Raw genomic sequence first — 26,456 nt, forward strand, 5'->3', positions numbered from 1 at the left:
TATTCAGACCCAAAACTTCAACAGTTTCTGAATGAGAGCACTGCCTTGGATCCTAGGTTCAAGACTTTACCCCACCTGGACGACATATCTCGGAATACGATCTTCAATTGTCTGGAGGAGAACATCTTGCAAGAGCATCCCACACAGGTATGTGATGCATTTAGGCTAATGTGATGAAATAACCATGTTACTCTGCAAAGTAGTTTTTTTTTGTATTTACATAATTTCACATTCGTAATATTTCATGAATAGGCCTAATCACAACATCCGTTCTGCTTGTTGTCACACTTAAATATAATTTCTGCTTGTGTTTTTTGTGTGACTATTTCAGTCTCATGCCACAGGAGAAGGGTCCAGCCAAACCCCGGCAGAGGATCCTGAAACTGTAGCAACTAGTGGAGGCAGCCCCCCCCCCACCAAAGAGAACAGCACTCAGTGAACTGTTTGGTGATTTCTTTTCAGCACAGCATCCACTGCATCACCATCAGCAACCAAACCATGGCCTGATGTTGTGAAAGACGAGATTCAGCTATACAAAATGGTTAAAGTAATTTATGTGGATTCAAATCAAACTGAAATGTTGGAAAGATAATGAGCACCAGTACCCAAGTTTTTTTCAAGCTTGCCAAACGTTATCTTGCCGTACAAGCAACAAGTGTGGCAAGCGAGAGAGTGTTCTCAACAGCAGGGGTCATTGTGACAGCTCAAAGAGCAGCCCTCTCTCCAGAGAATGTGGACATTCTCATTTTCTTAAAGAAGAACATGAAAATATAAAAATCACAGTTGTCTTGTCTGCCAGAAATGTAAGTAGTTAATATTTTGACATCTCAAAGAGCAGTTTTCTTTCCATATCCCTCTTTAAGAAGAACTTGAAACTGTAAAATTGTTACAGTTGTCTTGTCTTGTTCTATTAGGATTTTTTTTTTAATGTTTTTGAAGACTCAAAGAGCAGCTCTAAACAAGATATCCGTCTTTAGGAAGAAATACAGTCATCATTCTCAGGGGATAAATAGCTGTGTGGTATATGTTCAACTGTTCGGAAATAGTTTAAGACACTTCATTGTTCAGAGAAGACTATGGACATGGCTGCTTTATTGTTTTTGTTTGTATTGTTGTGAACTTGAATGTCATCTTCTGTGAAGAAGACTGCAGTTACAAATGAGAAACTAGATGGCAGGATATTTGGCTAAAGTTTCCAATTGACTGAATATATAAGTTATTGTTACATTATGTTGTTAAGAAATGTTTTAAATTTGACAATGTAGTGTGGTACATTGCGAACCAAGGTCAGATATTATATTGCATAAAAGTCCAGTCTAAAAATGGCATAGCAACATGTGCTTTAAAATAAAAAAATTTAAAAATTGAGAATCGAATCAAACCGTGACCTTAGAATCAAATCGAGGATTTGGAGATGTATGTATTTGGTTGGTTGGCTCTTCATTTCTGTTATGGATTAATATGACTGGCTGGCCAGACTAAGCAATAGCCATGTTAACTACGGCTAGCTCTAATGTTAGAGATAAGGGTACATCGGCAAGGATTTACGCACATTTCAAAAGCATCGCACATATCCAAACAGAACGGATGACAGACACTTTTACATTCCTTTACTTACGGTGCTATTATGCGCTACATTGTTAATTAAGACAGAAAAATTTCTAAACAGATTTTCTATGCTGTATTCTGATAAAAATGCCCCCCCGCACCCCCTCGCCCCTGTGCCACCCCACTTAACAGATCCTGGAATCGCCACTATTTAGACCATAGCCTGTTAATAATATACAGTCTATGGTTTAGACATGAACCATAGAACTGTGTGCAGCGGTACCTCCAACTAAACCCAGGAGTTGAAGCTTTTCGAGCTACTCGTGAACGCACCGTGCCGTTAAGTGTAGTGCTGGGCGCTTCAGTCAGCGGTCCCGAGCGGACCTGCCTCTTATAGACAGAGATATTAGACAGATATATCCGTGTGTGTCTCCACGCCTCGGTGTGCTCTCTGCCCGGGAGGACCGCTGTGTGACAGGATGGAGGACATCTGCTGTCAGCTCAGTGCACCGGCTGCTTCACTGTCAGCTAGGACTCTGGGAGCTCTGCGCGTCTTATGACAGAAACTACACCGTCGGGGGGAATGCTAGGCAAACTGCTCGTGTTGTTTCATACACATGTAGTTTGGAGACTTGTGAAGGTTAGCAACATGCGGAGTGTGATGTAAAACTCAAACACCAGCTGACCAGGAGGTGCTTTTGGTTTCTACGTGGATTAATCGACAGCTGTGGTCGCCTCTGACTTTACTTTTTCTTCCACAAACCGCGAAGCTGTCACTGTCAGTGGAAAAACCGAGCGAACACGATGCACGCGAGCTGCTGTTCCCCCCCGAACATGTGCAACAAGTTACCGCGTGCGCACACACACCGGCCCACTGACCGACATTAGCCGCGAACTGGAGGTCTCCATCTGGCTGAAACATGTTTATTTTGTGGGTGCCGGTTAGCTTATTCCTCAGCTTCATCATTTCTCAGACGTGGAGCGTTCAGATGTCGTGGGATAACTGGAACGCCGAGCTGCGCAACCGAGGGAATGAGTTCGATAAGCCGAGCTCTCAGCCACACATCGTGTTCATCCTGGTGGATGATCAAGGCTTCCGGGATGTTGGGTACCACGGCTCCGAGATCAAAACCCCGACTCTGGACCGGCTGGCCGCGCAGGGAGTCAAACTGGAGAATTACTACGTGCAGCCGCTGTGCAGCCCGTCCCGGAGCCAGCTCATGACCGGCAGGTACAACGTTAATGCATAATCCATTTTCTGACATTTTATAGACCAAACAACTAATCGATTAATCGAGAAAATTATCGACAGATTAATCCACAATGAAAATAATTGTTAGTTGCAGCCTTAGTGCAAATCCCAAGTGAAGTCAGTAAAATGTGCAGGGTGCATGCGAGTGTGAGATGACCACATGGATGGGGTTAACCATTAAATCTTCTTTTTTTTTTTTAAGGCTTTCACCTTTTTAACAAAATGAGCAAATACCAGGGTAGCCCACAGGTCAGTGTCCTGGGCCCACAGTGTCAGCTGGGATAAGCAGATACAGATAATGAATGGATAAATGTTTTTTTTTCATTCCTGTCAGTCTGCAGTCAAAGTGTGTAATCCACCATTACTATGGAGCGTAGATAGAAGCCCCCCTATTTAGGATAGGGCATCGAGAACCGGTTTCAACTTGGAATCTGTTGTTTGGTTTTTTTTAATCGTTTGGAAAATTTGGTTTTGAATCCGATCATTGGTTCCAAATTTAACACAGTTTTGGTTTCTATAGTGACCACCGTACTTCCAGGCGCTTGTTGTGTTGCAGCCACTGAGCACAGTAAGCGGCGCTCTAAAGTGTGGCTTTATTTTAAGTTGAAAAAGCCTGGTATAAGTGTAAACCACCATTGAATCAAAATAAAATGTTCCTCTTATCTGTGAAATAAGCATGTGACCCGTATCAACTCCACCCCTCAAGGAATCGGAATTGAGAATCGATAAGAACCGGAATGGAAAAGAAGGATTGGAATTGGAATCAGAATTGTTCAAATCCAAACGATGCCCAACCCTACCCCTACTGCGTTCATCAAACCGGGATTTAAAGCTCAGGCTGTCAGTTCAATTAGTTACTGACACATAAACCCATCAAAGCAATCTCTTAGTTTCTCCCGGGACAATGGTCTGTCTCCACAACTTGTAAAAACTAGGGCTGTCAATCAATTAAAATATTTAATTGTGTTGCATTAATATTGCATGATTGTCCATAGTTAACTCACGTAAAATGTTAGATGTTAAATGTACTTTAGAAGGGATTTTTTTCAAGTTTTTAAATGCTCTTAACAACATGGGAGCGGACAAATAGGCTAGCGTCATTGCAAATGTTTATTATTAATTCAATCATCAAAACAATGCTTTTAAGAATATTCTCCAGAATAACCTTAAAGGTGCTGTATGCTCCAAAATATGCTGAAAGCATTGTTTGGTAAACTCCAGCCCATCCAAAAAAATGGAATTTGCATTAACTCGTTATTGCGTTAATTTTGACAGCCCTATTAAAAGCTCTTTCATTTGTACAATGGGAACATAAAATGTGATCTGTGGTTTTAGGTTTTCTTCAGTAATCCAATAATAGTTGTCTGTAGATCCATCCAACTTTTTCAGTCCCAAAACCTGGGCCTGTATCGAGTACTTATCCGATATCCCTGTTTAATTGATAAGCTGTATGCCTTAATGTGTGGAAGTGACCTGAATCATTCTTTTATGTGTAAGGCAACATCAGGCTTGACTTAAACAACTTTGCTAACTTATAGATATTGTTGCAGAGGCTTAATAATTACAGGCTGGCTGCTCTCTTTTACAGTCACATGGTGTACATCTGTTAAATGCACTTCCGATGTTCCCCCAAATCTTGATGTGAGTAATTCAGTCTGAGACCGTTGGGATCTATTTACTGCACTTTAATGTGTGTTTGGTTTTGAAAGGAACAATACCATGTAGCTATTACAACAACTCAGTCATAATAAATGCAAAAGAATTTCCACAGCTAGTCATTTACACTGTAATTACAGAATCATAACAATGTATCCAGTAAATCAATGTGACAATGTACATTCCTCTGGACACACACCGGGAATGTAAACGATGGATCAGCTACTTGAACAGACAAATTATAATCCTCTCAACAGATACATTTACTGAATTGTTATTTATTAATAAATCCTCCAAGCGGCTGACGTGTTTGTTGTTAGCTGCCTCCGCTACCGGTCTCCCTGCATCAACGCGCTGCTGACGCATAATGTAGAACTCGCACGTGTGACTAGACATCATAGAAATGAGTCATCAGTGTCATCAACATGCCCGCTCGCTCGCTGTGAATTCTCTGGACGACTCTCTGGCTGGGCTCAATCTACGGCGGGGCAATATATCGATATTATATTGATATCGATATGTAAGGCTAGATTTAGCAGCTGCAGATTATTTCTCACATCAAATGTTTTCAGAAACACATTTCGGTGAACCATTGTCATATAATATGAGAATGTTTCCAAACGGGCCGCCATGTTGGCCCGTTTTAATATTTGGGAGCAGACAGCCCAGGAGTGAAGCGTTCGTCCAATCAGGTGCATCCATTGCCTGTTTTCTTTGCTTGTCAGTGGTCATTGAAGAGAAATTGATAACTGCTAGTTGCAAGCCCATCAAGAATCCAATGCTGGGAAGAAGAGGGGCAGTCCCTGCCTCCAAAAGAATCGCCCCTGTGGACACAGTGTTAGAGCTTGATTATGTGGCGCAGTAGTCCCAATTGTATCTGAAGGGGGCTCACTGTGTCAGACTTTAAAGGTCCCATGGCATGAAAATTTCACTTTATGAGGTTTTTTAACATTAATGTGAGTTCTCCCAGCCTGCCTATGGTCTCCCAGTGGCTAGAAATGGTGATAGGTGTAAACCGAGCCCTGGGTATCCTGCTCTGCCTTTGAGAAAATGAAAGCTCAGATGGGCCAATCAGGAATCTCCTCCTTATGAGGTCATAAGGGGAAAGGTTACCTCCCCTTTCCACTTCAGATACAGTATTAGGGGACCACTAAGGTCTATTTAAAAGAGACTTCAGATACAGTATTAGGGGACCACTAAGGCCTATATAAAAGAGACTTCAGATACAGTATTAGGGGACCACTAAGGCCTATATAAAAGCATCTAAAGAGCACCATGTTATGGGACCTTTAAAAAAACTACAAAAAGTTGGTAAGTGGGCTACTCATTTTAGTTTCCAAATGAAGGCGCAGCAGCGTTGCCTAAGCGGGCAACGCTGCTGTGACTCAGCGGGGGCAGCAGCAAGCTGTAAAGAGATATCAGAGGGCGACCTGGTTAACGGGGACAGGATACAGAACTGTGGTCTGCCTTTGTACTGTAGTTTGCTGACAGCGTGTTTCACATCAGCAGTTCCCCTCTTTGAACATGCAGCTCTGCAGGGCTTCTCCTCCCCTGCCCCCTCAATCTGTTCCACTCCTTAGCAAAAAAAAAGAGGAGGCTTGCTTGGCACCACGTTTTTTTGGCAGGTGTCCGAGAACATAATGAGAAAAGTGCAGCTACCGAGTCGTTCCTCTGCTCTCTGTAAGCTGCTCCAACCTCTGACTGGAGCTACAGCTAACATCCATGTGGACTGTAGCTTCCAGGCTTGTGTTCCTGAATGAATGGTTGCAGAGGAGTGTGTGGAAAGACCCCATCTGACCATGTGTTAACATGAAAGCATCAGCTGTCTGTCAGCTGGACGCTCTCCAAAGCTCTGTGCCTAATTCAGTGGTCTCGCAGTGGTTATGCAGTTGTGGAACCAGGATAGTCTCCAAGGTATGATTTGTGATTTGCAGGTCAAAAGACATCTCTAGGTTCAAAACATCTAAATTGGGTTCAGACATGAACCAAAGTCACAGGTTGCATTTGTCAACCAAAGAGTGACGTTCCATCACAGATGGGTTTAAGTGATTTGAATAGTTTTTAGAAGCCTGAAAAGAGAAGAAGCAACATTTAGAGAAATGTCTGATGACATTTCCTTTAATGTTAATCATCTTGTGTCCTGTTTAGATTACGGCTGTTTGGGAACTGGTTTAGGACACATGTATAACCATTTTTCAATTCAATGTCTAGTTAGGACCTGTTTCACTTTGGAGGAATTAACAGTAAAGTGGTAGTACATGTAGGTTTCATTGTTAAACAGGAGAGGAAAACCTGTAATTGTACTCTATTTGAATCAGTCAGTCAAGTGAAGGAGCATTCTCAGAGACAGGCGACTTTTTATTTAATATAGGTTATTCAATGTAGACAATTTGATAATGCTTTATATATATATATATATATATATATATATATATATATATATATATATATATATATATATATATATATATACAGTACAGGCCAAAAGTTTGGACACACCTTCTCATTCAAATGCGTTTCCTTTTTATTTTCATGACTATTTACATTGTAGATTCTCACAGAAGGCATCAAAACTATGAATGAACACATATGGAATTATGTACTTAACAAAAAAGTTTGAAATAACTGAAAACATGTCTTATATTTTAGATTCTTCAAAGTAGCCACCCTTTGCTTTTTTATTAATAAGGGAAATAATTCCACTAATGAACCCTGACAAAGCACACCTGTGAAGGTAAAACCATTTCAGGTGACTACCTCATGAAGCTCATTGAGAGAACACCAAGGGTTTGCAGAGTTATCAAAAAAAGCAAAGGGTGGCTACTTTGAAGAATCTAAAATATAAGACATGTTTTCAGTTATTTCACACTTTTTTGTGTCAAATGACATGCAAAGACAGGGTTTCCTTCCCTGTTTGAAAAAAAAAAAAAAAAAAAAAAAAAAAAAAAATATATATATATATATATATATATATATATATATATATATATATATATATATATATATTTTTTTTTTTTGTTTTCAAACAGGGAAGGAAACCCTGTCTTTGCATGTCATTTGATCAATGTCTGTTTCGATAGAAGTGCTTGTGACATCCCACATTTGGCTTTGACTCACAACTGAACATTCAGCACATTTTGTAAATTTTATCATGCATTGCCGTTCAGCCTGTAAATGCCGAGATAATATTTTTGGTCCATATGGCCCAGCCCTACCTCTAATGCTGGAGCATGTTCAATATACACATGTTATTGTTATCTGAGACATTTAGCTATATATATACTATACTGCATTTAAAGTTATTACAGTGTTTCCCACAGGTTGAGAATTGACTTGTGGTGGTGCGGCGCGTGATGGCTGGATTCAGTAATAAACTAGTCAAACACACGCAGACCGTACGCTCAAGACGGCATCGCTTTGGTGTGTTCCGAGGCACTTTTTGGACCTCGGGGGAACAGACTGATCAGTCCAACTGCCTTTTCTGGCTCAGTTAGCAAAGATTAGCTCCGTTAGCTCCGGTTCGCTCCATTATAAAGATATGGAGTGGAGGAGACTGCCGTGGACAGGGGTAACAACCAAACTCTGATAAATGACGTTCAGGGAGCTTTCACAGCGGCGTGGGTGCGGCATTTCCACGGTTTGTTAATACAGTTAATCCCACGACAAGACAACCAGCAGCATGCTACTGCTAACCATATCCTCTGAGCCTGACGTGCAGCGTTGACGCTGTCATGCACGCGGAGCGCGACTTCACGAGGGGGAAGGGCTGGAGGCCGCTGGCCTTTGTGTGCTGTAAAAAATACATTGTTGATTGGGAGAAAATGGGAAACACTGTATTAATAACTAGTAAGCAAAAAAAGCTTACTTTGACCTTTTATTGCATGTCAGTGGAGTAATGCATGTTGTAATGTTGGCAGTTGATTTCTGGTGGGTGTACTTGCTGTGACTGCACACCCTGGGAAGCAGCAGGACATTTTGTACAGTAACAAGTTCTGAAGAAGTTGATAAGACTTTGGTCAGAAGTAAACCAAATGAGAAAATAGGGTCCATGTTAAAATGGCTAGTGTTTTTGTTTTTTTTGGTAATTTATGAAGATATGAAATTAATGAATTGATAAAACTGACCTGGCAGATAAAGAGAAGCAGTTGTGTACAGCTGCTGTTGGAACCGTAGCAAAGCACTTTAACCTTCCAGTAACAGGAGCTTAGAAAAGATTTCCATGCTGTCCACCCCCTGGGAAACTCACCGCATCAGAAAAAAAAAAAAAATTCAACCTGTCTGGGTTTCTTTAAACTGCCCTGATGAGATTAGAGGATTACAGTCAGAGCTTTCCTTCAATCTAGCGTTATTGTGCCTTTCAACCCCGTCCCGCTCCCACTGATCTTTACTGATCAACAGAGGTGGGTTGCCAAAGGGGAGGGCAGAGGTTGCTCCTCCGGGCAGCCCCTACACTTCAAAAAATGTTAAATATGTTTGAGGAATGTACACGGTGAAGCAATATTTCTGAAACCTTTCCACTTTTTTTGGGGGTCCTTTTGTAATTTAGTCAACGCGCTTCTGGAGTGTCAAAGATGAATGTTCCAAAGTTTGAGAGTCAACGTACTTGTCTAGACAAATCCAGCATGTGGACTTTCTGGCACGTTCCATACATCATAAATACACCTTTCACCTCTTGTATCAGTCGCTAAATCTCTAACCCTTTGCACTTCTTGTCTTGACTCTTCAGTTACACACCTGCAGGTAGGAGTGGAGTATATACTAGTGGCCAATGCACAAAGCCTCCTAAGTTTTTCTGATAATGATTGTTATTTCTAACAAATAAACTAAGTGCTGATTAAATCTATAAACTCGCAGCAACTGCTTCTTAGTGTGTCCATAGGGTTGTTCCTGCCCAGAAACACTCTTTTAGAACAACCTATTAAGCCATAACAGGGTTTTTCCTGCATAAAGACCTTTTTGGTGCCCCCTGAAGAGGTTTTAGCCAGCGCAGAAGGAAAATCACCAGTGCCAAAACGTCTTTGACTTCCAGCCGCCAACTCCCATCTCATCCACAGGCGATATATTTTACACATGCGGCTGGCGCCGATAAACCAGCTGCTGCATTGTTTTGACCGGAGTTTAGAACGCCAACACAAAGAAAGATGAAGGCGGCATGAGGGACATCCAACGGAATTTCCGCCGGCAGTTGAACAATCCTGCAAATGAAACGTTGTTGATATTGACTAGGCTCACAGTCACCTATTCTCGGGTAACTGAACCACCAACTACCGCTGACCTGATGGAGCACCATGCGGAGCACCATGCGGAGCACCATGCAGAGCACCGTAGCCAGCGTCGCAGAGCTCTGTAGCGGCTAAACACATCTACTAACTGCCGCATATATGACCGAGCTGGGACGGAGGTCTGTAGCCGGCGTCACGAAGCACCGTAGCGGCTTAAACAGCTAGCAACTGCAGCTAGCCGTCACTTTTATCTGTGTTTTTTGCCCCCAACGGCGCCTTCCAGGCAGCGCTGCCTGGAAGGTACAGGTTATGGTTAGGGTTAAGGCCTTTTTATAGTTGTGCGTTGAATTGACGGCGCAGGGTCCGGCCCTACGGCGTAGCCTGACGTGCACCTCTAGAAAAATGTAACTACATGTCGCGGCAAAGCACGTAGCTCGGCCGTGGCTTGGTAGCGTTGCATTTTCCCCGACTCATTTCCTGGTTCTCCTTCTCCATAAACAACATGAAATCAAGGAGAGGGTTAACTTCTCCTGCTCCAGATTTCCCACCGTGGTCAGAAAGCACAGAGGAGACACTTTGTTTCTCTCACTATGACTCTAGAGTCGGTACTCACTCCGAAGATAATCACCAGCACTCTCTCACTTCTCCCTCTACCACACACTCCCCACACACATACACACACATGCGGCTCGCTCGACGCACACACCAGTGCACAAGTATAAACACTTTTAAGGCTACGGCGAGAGCTCTGCGTGGAGCCTCCGCACAACTGTAAAACGGCCTTTAGGGTTAGGTGCCTTGAAGGCAGCAGTTGCAGCGCCGACTGTAAGGAGCAGTTGGGGGCAAAAAACACCATTGAGCTGCCGTCACAGAGCTCTGTAGCCGATGTGTGAATGCGTTGGTATATTCATATATATTCAACATCACTGACAAATTAGAAACACGTACAAATATGTTACATGTATCACTGTACACCTACAGTAATAGCAGTTACCTTATGTAAGTTACTGTTTAGCTGACTGGATTGAATGTTCCAGGTGTCTGTCTGGATTCAGTGGGACATTAAAAGAACTCCCTCTAAAACACCTCAACATTTTTGTGCTGCGATAGAAAAGCTCCCTTATATATTCCATTATATTGTAGATATTTAGAATTTTTACCTGCCACCAGAATTGTGTTTTCCTTAACGTAAATAAGTTTTCACCATAAATTGGTGCATAAAATGTATCAGAATGCAGGAAATGAAGTCGTCGACGCTCAAAATGTCCAACATTTGTATGAAAGGAAATATCCTAAAGACAGGACTTAATTTTAACTGAAGATTAAGGAGCTTCATGGAACTGGCTACAGCAAGTTATAGCTGGTTTAACATCTCTATTGACATTGCAGACAAGGCAACCTGAACTGTACAGAATGTCCTAATCTTGTCTTCATAGTCACCCTGTCCACCTTCTCTTTTGGCCACAGGTGTTTAAGATGCAGTCATGCTTGTCAAGCAAAGAAAAACATATTTGAAACTAAATTAAATTTCATTATCAGTCTCCTACATCCGTGAATGAGCTATTGTCCATCAACAAACTGAAGATGAAGAATGCACTCTGGCGTCCCTGGGCAATAAGTAGCAGGCCTCAAGCAAGGACTGCGGCTTGATTCCAAAAAGCTCCTCTGTCATCCTTGAACACTGTGCTCTTGTATCATAGCCCACTGGACTGGGATCTGGTCTTAAACCACAAGGAGAATGAGGTTGTGTATTTGCTCAAAGCAGCTATTTTTCACTCGCTACAACTCTGGCTGCTACTTGTTCACACACTTCCCGTCTGTCCACACTTATCTCAAACTCATCTTAGCCTCTCACTCACCCTTTTCTTGTTGTTTCAGTGATCTGTCTCTCTTTCCCTTCCGTTCCTCGCCCCAAACCAGTCTGTCCTAGAACTCTGTGTCAAGTTGTGCAAAGATGTCCCGAGCAAGTGAATGTTTGGGGTGACGAATAATCAAGTGTCTAAAGAAGTTCGGATTCAGAGATAGCAAGGGAGTAAATGAAGAGCCTGCTGAAAAGAAGAGCAAAGTAAGATGAACTACTCCGGGGCTAACTTTGATTAAATGCAGAGCGCAGAGTTGAGCCTGCTTATTTGAACCATATGTGAGGAGGACGTGGAGCAGGAATACACGAGAAGGCCCCAGCCTGGGCAGCTGGTCTGCTCGGGAACCTCCACAACCTCAGTGGCTGGATTGGTGGCCAATGCACTTGTCTTGTGGGACTGTCTGTTTGGAGATTTGAATTTAATGGTGTGTGATTTGTTGACCTTGTGGCTCAACGCTTGTGTAAATAAACGAGAGAGATAGCGTGATTATAGCAGCGTTTAAGACTAATTTAGCCTTTACTCAAGTAATGCCACAGTGCCCTTTGGCATGATAAGATAGGGAATGGAGCCACTGTAGAAATATTTCCCTGCTTGTACGTGGCTTGAATCCATACTGGATAAAGGATGCAGAGATGCTGTGGCTTTCTATTCATTCATGCCCTTCTTTGTTTTAAAAGAAGCCATACATCAGTCACATTGGACATGTGGAAGGACTACTGGGCAGGAGGGAAGATCCCCAGAGGGCAGTAGTTACTCCAGTCATTTTTAAGGCCTCATAAATACTTAAAACCTAGAACTGTCCACCAGCTGCCCCAAACCCTGCAAAGTCAAGACTGAGTTCCCTTGTGAACCCCCTCATATTTCAAAGAGAAACAACTCAGGGATACTTTTAAAGTCTTTGCACTCCACCTTATACCCTTCTCCTTCAAGACCTTGGGCTGGTTTGATTGATTTGTGGAAGAATCACAGGCTGCACTTAGCATGACATTCTCATTACACGGCTGTAACCTTTTGGTATGTGAACACCACCAAACCTGCAGGAGCTGCAAAAGAAGGGGTCGGGGCTCTAAGTGGTCGAGTCTTACACACACACACACACACACACACACACACACACACACACACACACACACACACAGACACACGTCTTAATGAATTTGCACATGTGGTCTCCATAGATTTAATCCTGTCTGGGTTGCATTATCTATTCTTTTCACTTCAGGTTCTACCATGCCTCATTTTCTGAATCCCATTTCTCTCCTGGCATTGATACAAAAGTGACTGACAAATAAAAATAAACGAAGTGAAGGGCAAAAGTGGAAAAACAATCCTTGTATAAATGGAATGAATACAAAAGTAGATTGAACATAATGGAGCATATTCCTTCCAAAAGTCATTTTATAGACATTTATTGGCTAGTTACAAGACTTGGTTCAACATGTACCATGCTTGTGGAAAGTCTGGAGAGATTACGGAGAACAAGGTTTTACAAGTACTCACTTTTCATCAAGTTAATTATATATTATGTGGCTCTTTTCAACAGAAAAGTGGCGTAAACAAGCTTCTTTTTCCTAAAGAAACACATTCCCATGCCAGGCTTGGTTGTTGGTTGTTGTTGTCTTACCCTCAAAAACATGTTGCTCTCAATTCACTTTTTCCTTACCATCCCTTTCTTAGTTCACTGCATTCAAATCTCGTCGCCTAATGACAGACCAACAATGCCTCCTCTATCCCCCAGTGTGCATGTCTCCCCCAGCCTAGACCACCAAGTGACAAGACATTCTTCTCATCGCCATATGAAACCAAGACTCTCTCTTTGCTCCCACCAGGGCCAGTGTGGTCTCATTTTGAATTCACCGACCTGACCTCAAAGACTTGCATGAATAGAGGTATCAAATTCGGAATTGTACCGTATTATTATCCTGAGGAGTTAGTGATTAAATATTTTAAAGGTCCTGGGAACCAGCTTTCAAAATCTGTTGGAATTATTGTTGCCAAGTTGTAAACATTAAAGTTTCCAAACTTGATTTCCAAAAGATTTGGAGGCATCAAACCCAGATGGCATTTTGTTTTTAGCAAAACACAGTGCAGAACAGACAGTATCCTTGTCCCTATAGAGAACAAACCGTTCTGCCACCAAGTTCCTCCAGAAAGTCTCCGCCAACTGCCGCTGGAATTGAAACACAGCGGCCCCGAGGTGATCAGGGTTTCCCCAAAGAAATTGGTTAGTTGAGGTGGTACGGGCTGAGCTATGTAAAAAAGCTATGCACTACGTTACCTCTGACCATTAAGTATGGTTGTGGCTATAACACCCACAGTCTATCAATTCACCACACGTAATCATTGGTAATGATAGCTCAATCATCATCAAATGTCTGAGAGGTATCTCATATGGAGAGTACAGTTTATAGAGGCCTTCATGATGATGTGTTCAATGAAAAGCACTGGGGGGAAAGTTGATTATAAAATTGACAAAAAAGCAAAGTACCTTTTAAATAGTATATTAGACAGACCACCTCCAATGTTTTCACTGTACACATGAAGTACAATGTGGTGGCTAGGGGAAGTAATTATGGGGTGGCTGTCCACTAATCGGAAGGTCGTGGTTTTGATCCCTGGCCCCTGCTGTCAACATGTTGCAGGGTCCTTGGGCAAAATACTGAACCCCAAATTGCGGTGTGTTAACGTACATGTCTATTGCTCCCCTCCTGAATCAATACAATTTTTGTATTAGGAAGCAAAGCATTCAAGTAAGGCCTTAGCTTGTCTCTCCTCTTTTATTAAATAAATCAGCAGTTCTAGTTAGACGTGGCCTGTGGCATGTTAGATTTCATCAGTGTATGAGTGTGTGTGTGTGTGTGTGTGTGTGTGAATTAGAGTTGGGTACTATTTATATTTTTACCCCTGAAATTCAGTTCCGGTGCCCAATGGTACCTTTTTTCAGTACTTTCTCCGTAATAACAAAAATGTATTTCAGTTGGAAAAAAAGAAATTCCAAACCTACTTATCCTATTTACTTACAACATTTGGTTATTTATTTAGAACATTTTACACGCCACACACAAAAAAAACCTCCCTCTCCCTTCCCAACAACCGATTAAATCAAAAAAGTATTAAATTCTTACACTGCACTGTAACTTTTATTAATGTTTTTCTATCTAATTCTATTTTAGCCTGTTTTTATTTTTTAGCTCTTTCATGACTGATTTTATTGCCCTTTAATGTTTTATGTAAAGTGATTTGAATTGCCTTGTTGATGAAATGAGCTATAGAAATACAATTGCCTTGCCCTACAACCTCAGCCTGTCAGTCTGTCAACAGGGCATAGACCACACTTGCGACCGCTTAATCGGCATCGCCACGACTCACTGTGACTTAAACAAGCTGCAGAGACAACATTGGGCTCTGTCTGCACTACAGCTCTGTGTGTGGCGCTCTCTGTCAAACATGCATTGACATAATTTTGTCGCTACCCTAAAAAAGTACCATGTTCGGGACCCAAAACTATATATGTATATTAATGCAGTTCATTTACCATTCATTACCATTCTAGGCCCCATGAATGTCCAATAGTAGGACTGAAATTGCAATAGACATACGCATGCTTGCATGGCTAAAAACTAATCTCAGTCTCACTGGTGATCAACTTCATAACAGATCTGTCTAGCCTATCAGTGTTTAGATTCTCCTGATCTCCTGACATTGTTGAATCAGAAATCTAGGTACAAATTATTGTAGCAGTCTGTGGGCACTCAGAGCTAGTATCTCATATTCAGACTGATCTCATGAAGTGGGGTATGTATGACATGCCAATTCGTATGCCATTATTGGTGTGTTATTCAATTCAATTCAATTTTATTTATAGTATCAAATCATAACAAGAGTTATCTCGAGACACTTTACAGATAGAGTAGGTCTAGACCACACTCTATAGTTAACTGTACGCATACTCGCTTTTTAGCGTGTTTATCAATGCCGTTTGGCCTCCGTTGACTTACATTGCCTTGCGATTGCATGTGAATTCATGCTGTAGCGAGTAGTATGAAAGGGCGAAAATCCGCATAGGGAGGTTGGCTGGGGTGGTGGATGGGTAAAACACAGGACTTTCACCCAGGAGACACTTGTAGAAAGTGGCATGTATGTTTATGTCCGTATACAGCGTAGACATGCACGCGGATAGGTCAAAATGCGTACAGATAACACTTGGCTTAAGAAAGTGGGCGTGTATGTTTACGCAAAGTCATGTTGTCATATTTGTAGAGAGACCGGACAAAAGAAGGAGCTTTCTTGGAGAAAAGTAAGCGAGGAAGTTGGACTACCTTAGTATGTTCTGAAATGATGTGTCTGTTGTTGTGTTGATGGAGCAGCTACAGTGTTAGCATAGCTCTGATTGATCCAAACTCCATTCAGCATTTTAAAGTGGTTTGCTCGTTGTCTTGCGAACAGTCCCGACAAAGTATGAATTCAGACTTTTTACAAATCTTCATCGTGATGTTGTTATTACAGCGCTGCGGAGGAAGGTCTGTCTAGTCCACACAGCATGAAAAACGTGCTCTGGTTTATCGGCATTTCTTTAAACCAATCGCAATCGTCTTGGGCGGTGCTAAGTGCCGGACGGAGCCACAGTGCCTCTGCTAAATAGTCTCGGGAAGGAACTTGTTTTGGTGGAACGTGTACGTTCAAAAGTTGTTTTAGACGTGCGAGAGAAAACTCAGATTGGACAGATAGTCTAGCTAGCTGTCTTTATTTACCCTGCAGAGATCTGAGGAGCAGTTAATCATAGTCCTCACAAATCCACCGGAGGTTAGAACGCCAACACAAAGGAAGCCCAAGGAAAAGGATATCCGGTAGAATTTCTGTCAGCAACGGAGCAATCCCGGAAGTGGAACGTTGTGATATAGAGACTATGTTGTTATTAATGTTTCTCCATTTATTGCGATTAAATCACAGCCAAATCTGTACCTCAAGTGGCGATGGAAGTGTCATCCAGACATTCCTGGAGAAGGAGAGTGAATTTCACCGAGCTGTTTGCTCGTCTGGATGATGAATCCAGACGAGACACAGTTGGATTCTGCGAAATGTCTGGGACTTTCCGCAACCGGTACAAAGCAGCAACATTGGTGCTTACACCTCTCCACCGGCAGGAATAATGCTAGTTAACACAAATGAACACAATATAATCCTGAGATTAGACTCTCGCTTTTTGGCCAGTCTGAACACACCATGAGTGTGTAAACCTGCACACACAATAATGCTAATGTAGTTGAACAGAATTTGTTCGCCGTCCTTCTGACAGACTAGTGCTGTGTCAACCCATAAGGTGAATTACTCTGGAGAGAAATCAAATGAGGCCTTGTTCCAGACTTTCATTTAAAAAAAAAAAAATGCAGATCTCACTGTATAAAAGCCAGGTTGTTGCCATGAATTTTTTCTGCAGTGAAGAAAGTTGGATTAACTATTTTTTATTGCTGATGATTTAAATCAACGTCAAGTTGTATTTTATTTATTAAGTCGGCCTAGCCTGCTGTGCTACATGCAGGGTATTGTGCATGTGTTTGCAGTTGCAATATGTGCTTTTATGTGGATATTTGCAATGTTTACTGAATGTTTTGGTTGAGTAGGATTTGAGTTGTAAATCACGTTTGGAACGTTACCACATACCACACGCTGGTGTAACCCCTGATGACTTTTGCGTTCTCAAGGGGCAATGGAGGTTTGCTAGGCCTGACCTGCTCTCTGGAAACCCTGAACTAGAAACTGATCTTCACTCCCTTTCCCTGCTGACAGCTTAACTGCACACCACTAACCTCAGGGGAAAGCAAGGAGGGCCAAAGGAGTATAGAAGGAGAAGAGCTATCTGGCTACATCAGTTCTTTGTGTCCTTGGTGTCTTGCTTTCACTCAAAGCAGACGTGGGGAGTCGGGCAGAAATGAAGTTGGGTGCTCATTTTCCTTGTCTACTGAGCTGTTTTCCAAAGCCACCTGGGTCGCCTCGCTGTGGGCCAGGAACACAGTCAGTCTCAGTCTCGATGATGACAAAGTTGACTTTGCTCTTTTAAAGTCAGACCACTAACTCCACAGCTCATCGTTTTAATTGATTTAATTTGAAGTTGCAGGAAGTAGTCTACTCAGTACAATAGCCAAATATTCTTTGAAGAAAAATGAGCCAATAAGACTTAGGCTACGTTCAGACTGCAGGCAAAATCGCCTCACTTAAAAAGGATATGTCCGCAATCCACCCGACCCGAGTTAGATAAGTCCATACATACCCTTCTCATCTCCATTCGTGTTGTAACTCTGTCTGATGCCCCCACCGCTAGCCTAGCTTAGCACAGATCCTGGCGGTAACTGGCTCCATCTAGCCTAGCTTAGCACAGATCCTGGAGGTAACCGGCTCCATCTAGCCTAGTTTAGCACAGATCCTGGAGGTAAAATAAATAAATTAAAAAGTCCACATGGGATTTGTTTTGATGCGTTGGATTTAACCATATTGTCAATGGATTTAACAAATCATCGAACTTCCACCAATCAACGAAACAAGTTCTAGCCAATCAGATGCAAAGTAGGGCGGGTCTTTGCTGAAATGTCAGTGCGGTGCCGGTGTGGTCTCCGTGGTAACGTGGCTAAAAAAAATGGAGGCAAAGTTTATCAAACTTGGAGCATCTAGAGAGTGAATACAGGAAGCTTTAGTTGAGAAAGGAGTTAAAATAAATGGCGCTGGGCATGAATAGAGGACAAGAGGAAAAGGGTGGAGACGGGAAGCCGTTTAGCACTTGGTGCCTCAAACTGAGGGAGCCGGGTGCTTCTGCAGCGCATGTTTTGGACGGCAGTAGCGGTAAGACAGGGCTTGCTAGTCATTAGATGCTAGTCATACGAGTACGTTACCGGCAGCGAACGCTACCGTTAAGACTGCGACTGTTCCTTTACTGACCGACCGTGATACAAACAATACGTGTGTCCACGTTCATAGCGGAACACGATTTGTAAAAGCTATATGAAGCCCAAACTGCCTTGACAAAGCTGTCTGTTTGGAGTCAGCATGGCAGGTATTTAAACATAACATCCTTGTCCCGGAGTCTAAACGTCTAGCTATATGAAAAGATAAACAATGCAACGTTTTTAATAAATGTAAATAAAACAGCTAATATCAACATGGACAAAATCTTGAATGTACTAATTCGTTTTTTTGATGATAACCTGGCCAAAGTAGTAAATTTTAGTTTTCACAATGATTCATTGTAGGATTATATTATTGCAATATGTAAGTCCACATTGACTCTTTATTTAACATATGGTTGGAAGAAGTAAAAATTGATCCAAAACTTTTTAGTCTTTTATTATTGTGTAATGTCAGAAGGACTTTAACTGTAGTGAGTGCATATTGAAATATTACACTGTTGGTTGGCAAAAAATGCATCTCAAAATGCATCAGATTGATGCTTTAAAATATGGAATATTTAAAATTTTCTTCCGGGGGAGCATGCCCCCGGACCCCCCTAGAGGGGTGATATCCTTCTCACCTTTTTCACCCCTAACCCGTTTTCATGCCTGTAGTATTTTTTATCCTTTTGGCAATTTTTGTGTGTTTTTTTTTCTGCACTCTTGACTATACTCAGAGTTGTTGTCCATTATCCCATCCTCTTTCAGTCACTCTATATTCTGATTTGTACTTGTCTGGAGACAGTAACTTTTAAATAAAAATCAACACATTTATCTCTAGAGAGAATCGCAATGCATCTAAGAATCAATTATTTTTCCCACCCCTACAGCTTGCTGCCAAGATGTTCAAGATGTGTTTTCAGCAGCAGTAGCTCCAGGTCACAACACTACGGTGGCCTTGACGGGCAAAGCACAACGGCAAAACAAAAACACACAACAACATTTTAGAAAACTCATTTCAGGGGCACCTGGGTAGCTCACCTGGTAGAGCGCGCGCCCATATGTAGTGGTTCATTCCTTGACGCAGTGGCCGCAGGTTCAACACAGACCTGCAGCCCTTTGTTACATGTCATTCCCCTTTCATGTCTTCAGCTGTCCTATTAAAATAAAGGCCTCAAATGCCTGAAAAAATTATCTGGAAAAAAAAGAAAAATTCATTTCAGAAAAGAACATTTCACAAAACATTTGTTGTGTTTTCTGAAATGTGTTTTTTCTTTTGCTGTCATGTTTACTATAATGTGTTTTCTCTTTTTTCCATTGTGCTTTGCTCCTACTATGTTTCCTGTCTGGTCTTGAGTGATATCTCCCCCCCCCCCCTCTTCCTAACCTCCATTACCAATCATCCTCCTTTCACTGCATTGTTCGTCAGTTGAAAATTACCCAGCATTTAGCTTAACAGCCTATAAGCCCTCGTCTGTTTGCTTTGGACTGGGTCAGTTTTAGAAACTTATATTGGCAGCAATTTCACTGTTTAGATCATTTTATTGAAATTCCACACAGTAGCATGTGGACATTAGTGCCTATTATCCTTTCTGGACCAGTTTGTGAGGTAATTGTACAACTCTATAGAGGAAGGATTTCCAGGCATAATCAGCTGTAATGTCATGGCCGACTGAATCCACATAGCTTGGTGCTTCACTCTGTTTACAGCAAATTAGTAGATACAGCCTTTTTTTCAGGCATTTCTTACATGATGACCAGCTTTTGTCAAATGTTTCTTTTTCTTTGAAATGGTTAATGTCTCTGACGTGCTGATTTCTGTTTTTATTTTGTAGGTATCAGATCCACACAGGCCTTCAGCACTCAATCATCCGAGCCACCCAGCCCAACTGCCTGCCCCTTGAAAATGTCACCCTGCCCCAGAAGCTCAAGCAAGCGGGCTACTCCACCCACATGGTGGGCAAGTGGCACCTGGGCTTCTACAAGCGTGGCTGTCTGCCCACGCAGCGTGGCTTCGACACTTTCTTCGGCTCTCTGCTAGGAAGCGGTGACTACTACAGTCACTATAAATGTGAAGGGCCCGGTATGTGTGGCTACGATTTGTACGAAGGGGAGGAAGCAGCTTGGGAACAGGACCGCGGCTTGTACTCGACCGTGATGTTCACTCGAAAGGCTATCAGCATCTTAGCCAATCACAACCCTCGCAGACAACCCTTGTTTCTTTACTTAGCCTATCAGGCGGTTCATTCCCCGCTGCAGGTCCCTGCCCGCTACCTCGAGCGCTACAAGGGCATTCCAAACTTGCATCGTCGTAAATATGCCGCCATGGTGTCCTGCCTGGACGAAGCTATCCACAACCTCACGTTGGCGCTAAAACGCTACGGTTATTATGACAACACAGTTATAGTGTACTCCTCAGATAACGGAGGCCAGCCCTTAGCAGGTGGAAGCAACTGGCCCCTGAGGGGGAGTAAAGCCACCTACTGGGAAGGGGGGATTCGGGCGGTAGGCTTTGTCCACAGTCCCCTGTTGGTGAACAAAGGGACAAAATGTCGATCTTTGGTCCACATCACTGACTGGTTCCCTACGCTGGTGACACTGGGTGAGGGGACTTTAGACGAAGATCTAAGTCTGGACGGGTACGACGTCTGGGAGGCTATCAGTGAAGGCCGTCCATCTCCTCGCCAGGACATTCTTCACAACATTGACCCAATCTACATCAAAGCCAAGAATGGTTCGTGGAAGGCCGGGTATGGCTTATGGAACACAGCAATCCGGGCTGCGCTCCGGGTGGGCCACTGGAAGCTTCTGACGGGTGTCCCAGGCTACAGCGACTGGGTGCCCCCGCAGACCTTCTCCAACCAGCGGCTAACCAATCGCTACCATAATGAGCGCGTCCGTTGGGACCGGGGGAATTCCATCTGGCTGTTCAACATCACAGCCGACCCTTATGAGAGAGTGGACCTGTCCCAGCGCTACCCTCACATAGTGAAGAAGATGCTAATAAGGCTAGCGCAGTACAACAGGACTGCAGTGCCTGTACGCTACCCGGCGAAAGACCTGCGCTCTAACCCTCAGTACAATGGGGGCGTGTGGGGACCCTGGTACAAAGACGAGAGGGAGGAGCAAGAGGAGGACGAGAGATACAATACCTTGTTCACCAACCATCTTGGAAAAAGAAGGTGGAAAAAGAAATCAAAGAACAGAAAGTTGAAAAGGAAGGTAGAAGAGTAGCCTACCCCATTTGTGAAAGACTTTAACTGCCTTTTCTCAGGGATTGACACTTCCTGTTTCAGGATTGTCCTCTTCAGACATTCTATCTCGGGTTAATTTCAACTTGACTCCACTATATACTGTATGAAAAACAATGCGGATGGACCTTTTGAAATGCCTCAAAGGAATAAGAAAAAGATCCTCTCATTCAAACACTGTTGTCATGCATAGACACAACTAAGACCTCATGTTAAAGTTAGGGGCATTTAAATGTACAATATGTAACTTTCTGCCGCTAGGGGTCTCTTAACCAAAACAATGGATTGTACACACAGACTTTTGATGATGTTGGGAAGTTGCGTGGAATTATGGGAGTAGTTTTTATTGTTTAACACCATCGCTGGTTAGAATGCAATTAAGTTTATTCACGTTACGTTTAGTAACGTTTATTTATGTCATTCTAATAAAATAGTTGCATTTGCCCCAACATAATTACGTTTTTCTTGATTCGATCTGTATTGGTAGCTGACCAGTTAGCTAGTGAGCCAGCAAGCTAACATTAGCTAGCAGCTAAAACCACACTATCACAATATATTTCACATGTCAATTTCACCTTTTGGATGGTTTCAACACCGGGCGAACAGGGTTAGTTGTAACACTAGCTAGCTACTCAACAAGGCTTAGAGACAGGTGTTGCTTTTGTCGGGTTGATTTAGCTAACTGTAAAGACAGCTAAACGTGAAGGGGGGAGAAATTTGGCAGTGAGGAGATTTTCGGCACGAACACCAGTAGCGCTAACGGAGACGTAGCTAACATTATTGATGGCCGCTGTTGTGACTGTTTCCCAATGCTTCATTAAACTGCTGTTAGCTTCGTTAGCACCCGTTACTGGAGTTAAGTGCTGGCCTGGTACGGATTGCTGTAATTGTATTGGCTGGCTGCTAGCTGGCTGGGGGCTAACGGTAACTAGCTATTGCTACATGTCCCGGGGCTGTTGTCAGCTCTCATCCCGAATGAAGTCTCTTTGCGCCGGGGGAGTGAGGCAGATAGACTGGCTAAATTCCCTTTAGATTAGTTGTCTACCTATAGGCTAACGTTAACGTTACTGGTGAACTCATTCGCGGGTTAGCCCAGTGCTGCTTTTATCCGTGGTCAAAACACTCATACTACTAATAACTTTATGAGCGTATTGAACAATGTTGTAACCCTATAATGTTATCCACCAAGCATTAGCATTAACGTTAGCTACTTGTCAACCAGCACATTGTAATAACGTTAAGCTGGATCGATATTGCTATTTATCAATAAATAAGATCTCTGCTGTGACATTGTATGATTTACAATTACTCTTGAACGTATCATCTCGGTGCCCGTGTTTTGACGGAGGGTGAGAGGTTATATGATGCCACTGACAGGCGACTAAAGGAAACGTCTCGTGTTAGAAATAAAATAACAGATTTCTCTGGGTTTGACATTTGGTGGAAACATTTGGGATAGTGTAAGTACACAACTCATAAAATATACATAACATATGGTCGTTTTTAGACATTTTAATGCAGAAACTTTACATATTGTACCTTTAAAGAATGTTACTTTTTCTAGATTGTGTTGCATGCTTGAAATGTTGTCACCTTTGGATTGTTCTGTAGACTGATGTTTCACTTAGAGTAGCAAATGACAGTTGCCATGAATTTTGGTGACAAAGAAATAAAGACATAGTTCTATTATGTTGTTGATTGCAACGATACAGTATCTTGGTAACTGGTGTCGGATTAATGTGATGTGTGAGTTGATGTACATTGGATTTATAAGCTCTATAAGTCTGTCTGAACTTTAGAATAATAGATATTGTTCCCTCTTTTAGATGATGTCTGGTCTGGCACCAGGCCAACCCGAATGTAAAACAAGCTAACAAAATAAAAGCCCCCAGACACAAAGCTCTTTGTTTCCAGCTATCTTTCAAGCTCGGTCTGGTTTGCATTTATTACAGCCAAATTTCCTTTATTCTGATGACAATAAGTGCTCTGGTAACTGGAAAGTTTTAACATATTTAGAAGCTGACACGTGGCCACTAAGTACATTTATTCATGGAAAATACCGTAAAGTGGGATATAACTGGTGATAAAGATCTAATTGCTTTCTTACAGTCCTCAAAAAATGGCTGCCTCATCAATCATGGTGTACTGTACAAGAAGTTATGATGAAGGGAAAAAAAAGAAATGGAGCTATTCACACGGAGTGAACATAACTTACAATCTGTAAAACTATATTTCTAAGTTCTGTTGCTTAGCAGCCATCGAAAGTCCCCAAACTCCAAATGTTGACGTCTGACTGGAGCTGTTTTGCAAGTACATGCTTTGGTGTACTTTACAGGCCAATTAGCTTATTTTAATGACACTAAATGACTTCGAAATGTACTGTACCCAATACGATTTATATCCATCCATCCATCCATCCATCTTCGTCCGCTTATCCGGTGTCGGGTCGCGGGGGGAGCAGCTCCAGCAGGGGACCCCAAACTTCCCTTTCCCGAGCAACATTAACCAGCTCCGACTGGGGATCGGCGTTCCCAGGCCAGGTTGGAGATATAATCCCTCCACCTAGTCCTGGGTCTTCCCGAGGCCTCCTCCCAGCTGGGCGTGCCTGGAACACCTCCCAGGGGGGGCGCCCAGGGGGCATCCTTACCAGATGCCCGAACCACCTCAACTGGCTCCTTTCGGCGCAAAGGGCAGCGGCTCTCTCCGAGCTCCTCACGGATGACTGAGCTTCTCACCCCTATCTCTAAGGGAGACGCCAGCCACCCTCCTGAGGAAACCCATTTCGGCCGCTTGTACCCTGGATCTCGTTCTTTCGGTCATGACCCAGCCTTCATGACCATAGGTGAGGGTAGGAGCGAAAACTGACCCGGTAGATCGAGAGCTTTGCCTTCTGGCTCAGCTCTCTTTTCGTCTGGCAGTGCGATAGATTGAATGCAATACCGCACCCGCTGCGCCCGATTCTCCGACCAATCTCCCGCTCCATTGTCCCCCTCACTCGCGAACAAAACCCCAAGGTACTTGAACTCCTTCACTTGGGGTAAGGACTCATTCCCTACCTGGAGAAGGCATTCCATCGGTTTCCTGCTGAGAACCATGGCCTCCGATTTAGAGGTGCTGATCCTCATCCCAACCGCTTCACACTCGGTTGCGAACCGATCCAGTGAGTGCTGAAGGTCGCAGGCCGATGATGCCATCAGGACCACATCATCTGCAAAGAGCAGCGATGAGATCCCCAGCCCACCAAACTGCAACCCCTCCCCACCCGACTACGCCTCGATATCCTGTCCATAAATATTACAAACAGGATTGGTGACAAAGCGCAGCCCTGGCGGAGGCCAACCCTCACCTGAAACGAGTCCGACTTACTACCGAGAACCCGGACACAGCTCTCACTTTGGTCATACAGAGATTGGATGGCCCTGGTAGAGACCCCTCACCCCATACTCCCGCAGCACCTCCCACAGTATCTCCCGGGGACCCGGTCATACGCCTTCTCCAAATCCACAAAACACATGTAGACCGGTTGGGCATACTCCCAGGCTCCCTCCAGGATCCTTGCGAGAGTGAAGAGCTGGTCCGTTGTTCCACGACCAGGACGGAATCCGCATTGTTCCTCCTCACCCGAGGTTCGACTATCGGCGAACCCTCCTTTCCAACACCTTGGAGTAGACTTTACCAGGGAGGCTGAGAAGTGTGATACCCCTATAATTGGCACACACCCTCTGGTCCCCCTTTTTAAAAAGAGGAACCACCACCCCAGTCTGCCACTCCTTTGGCACCGTCCCAGACTTCCACGCAATGTTGAAGAGGCGTGTCAACCAGGACAACCCCTCCACACCCAGAGCCTTGAGCATTTCTGGGACGGATCTCATCAATCCCGGGGCTTTGCCACTGTGTAGTTGTTTGACTACATCAGTGACTTCCGCCTGGGAAATCGGCGACAATCCCCGTTATCCTCCAGCTCTGCCTCTAACATAGAGGGCGTATTAGTCGGATTCAGGAGTTCCTCAAAGTGCTCCCTCCACCGCCCTATTACCTCCTCAGTGGAGGTCAACAGTGTCCCATCCTTACTGTACACAGCTTGGATGGTTCCCCTTCCCCCCTCCTGAGGTGGCGAACAGTTTTCCAGAAACACTTTGGTGCCGACCGAAAGTCCTTCTCCATGTCTTCTCCAAACTTCTCCCACACCCGCTGCTTTGCCTCTTTCACGGCAGAGGCTGCAGCCGCCGGGCCCGCCGGTACCCTGCAACTGCCTCCGGAGTCCTCCGAGATAACATATCCCGGAAGGACTCCTTCTTCAATCGGACGGCTTCCCTGACCACTGGTGTCCACCACGGTGTTCGTGGGTTACCGCCCCTTGAGGCACCTAAGATCCTAAGACCACAGCTCCTCGCCGCAGCTTCAGCAATGGAAACTTTGAACATTGTCCACTCGGGTTCAATGCCCCCAGCCTCCACAGGGATGCACGAAAAGCTCCGCCCGGAGGTGTGAGTTGAAAGTCTGTCGGACAGGGGCCTCCTCCAGGCGTTCCCAATTTACCCGCACTACACGTTTGGGCTTACCAGGTCTGTCCAGAGTCTTCCCCACCCCTGACCCAACTCACCACCAGATGGTGATCGGTTGACAGCTCTGCCCCTCTCTTCACCCAGTGTCCAAAACATACGGCCTCAGATCAGATGAAACGATTATGAAATCGATCATTGACCTTGACCTAGGGTGCTCTGGTACCAGGTACACTTATGAGCATCCCTATGTTCGAACATGGTGTTCGTTATAGACAATCCATG

At 43.6% G+C, this 26,456-nt stretch overlaps 1 protein-coding gene across 2 annotated transcripts; it reads left to right on the forward strand.

Annotated features, from left to right (window-relative positions):
- Positions 1-743: 743 nt before the first annotated feature.
- On the forward strand, positions 744-22,111 carry arsj (arylsulfatase family, member J). Of its 2 annotated transcripts, none has more exons than XM_028564406.1 (2): positions 744-803; positions 20,254-22,111. In XM_028564406.1, coding segments are annotated over exons 1-2 (1,401 nt in total). In that variant the 5' UTR covers positions 744-801; the 3' UTR covers positions 21,653-22,111. The 2 variants fall into 2 exon arrangements, with proteins under 2 accessions (XP_028420207.1, XP_028420206.1); XM_028564405.1 differs by lacking the exon at positions 744-803 and adding an exon at positions 1,894-2,779.
- Positions 22,112-26,456: the final 4,345 nt, after the last annotated feature.

Source organism: Perca flavescens, chromosome 19 (assembly GCF_004354835.1).
Source record: "Perca flavescens isolate YP-PL-M2 chromosome 19, PFLA_1.0, whole genome shotgun sequence".
Taxonomy (NCBI): Eukaryota; Metazoa; Chordata; class Actinopteri; order Perciformes; family Percidae; genus Perca; species Perca flavescens.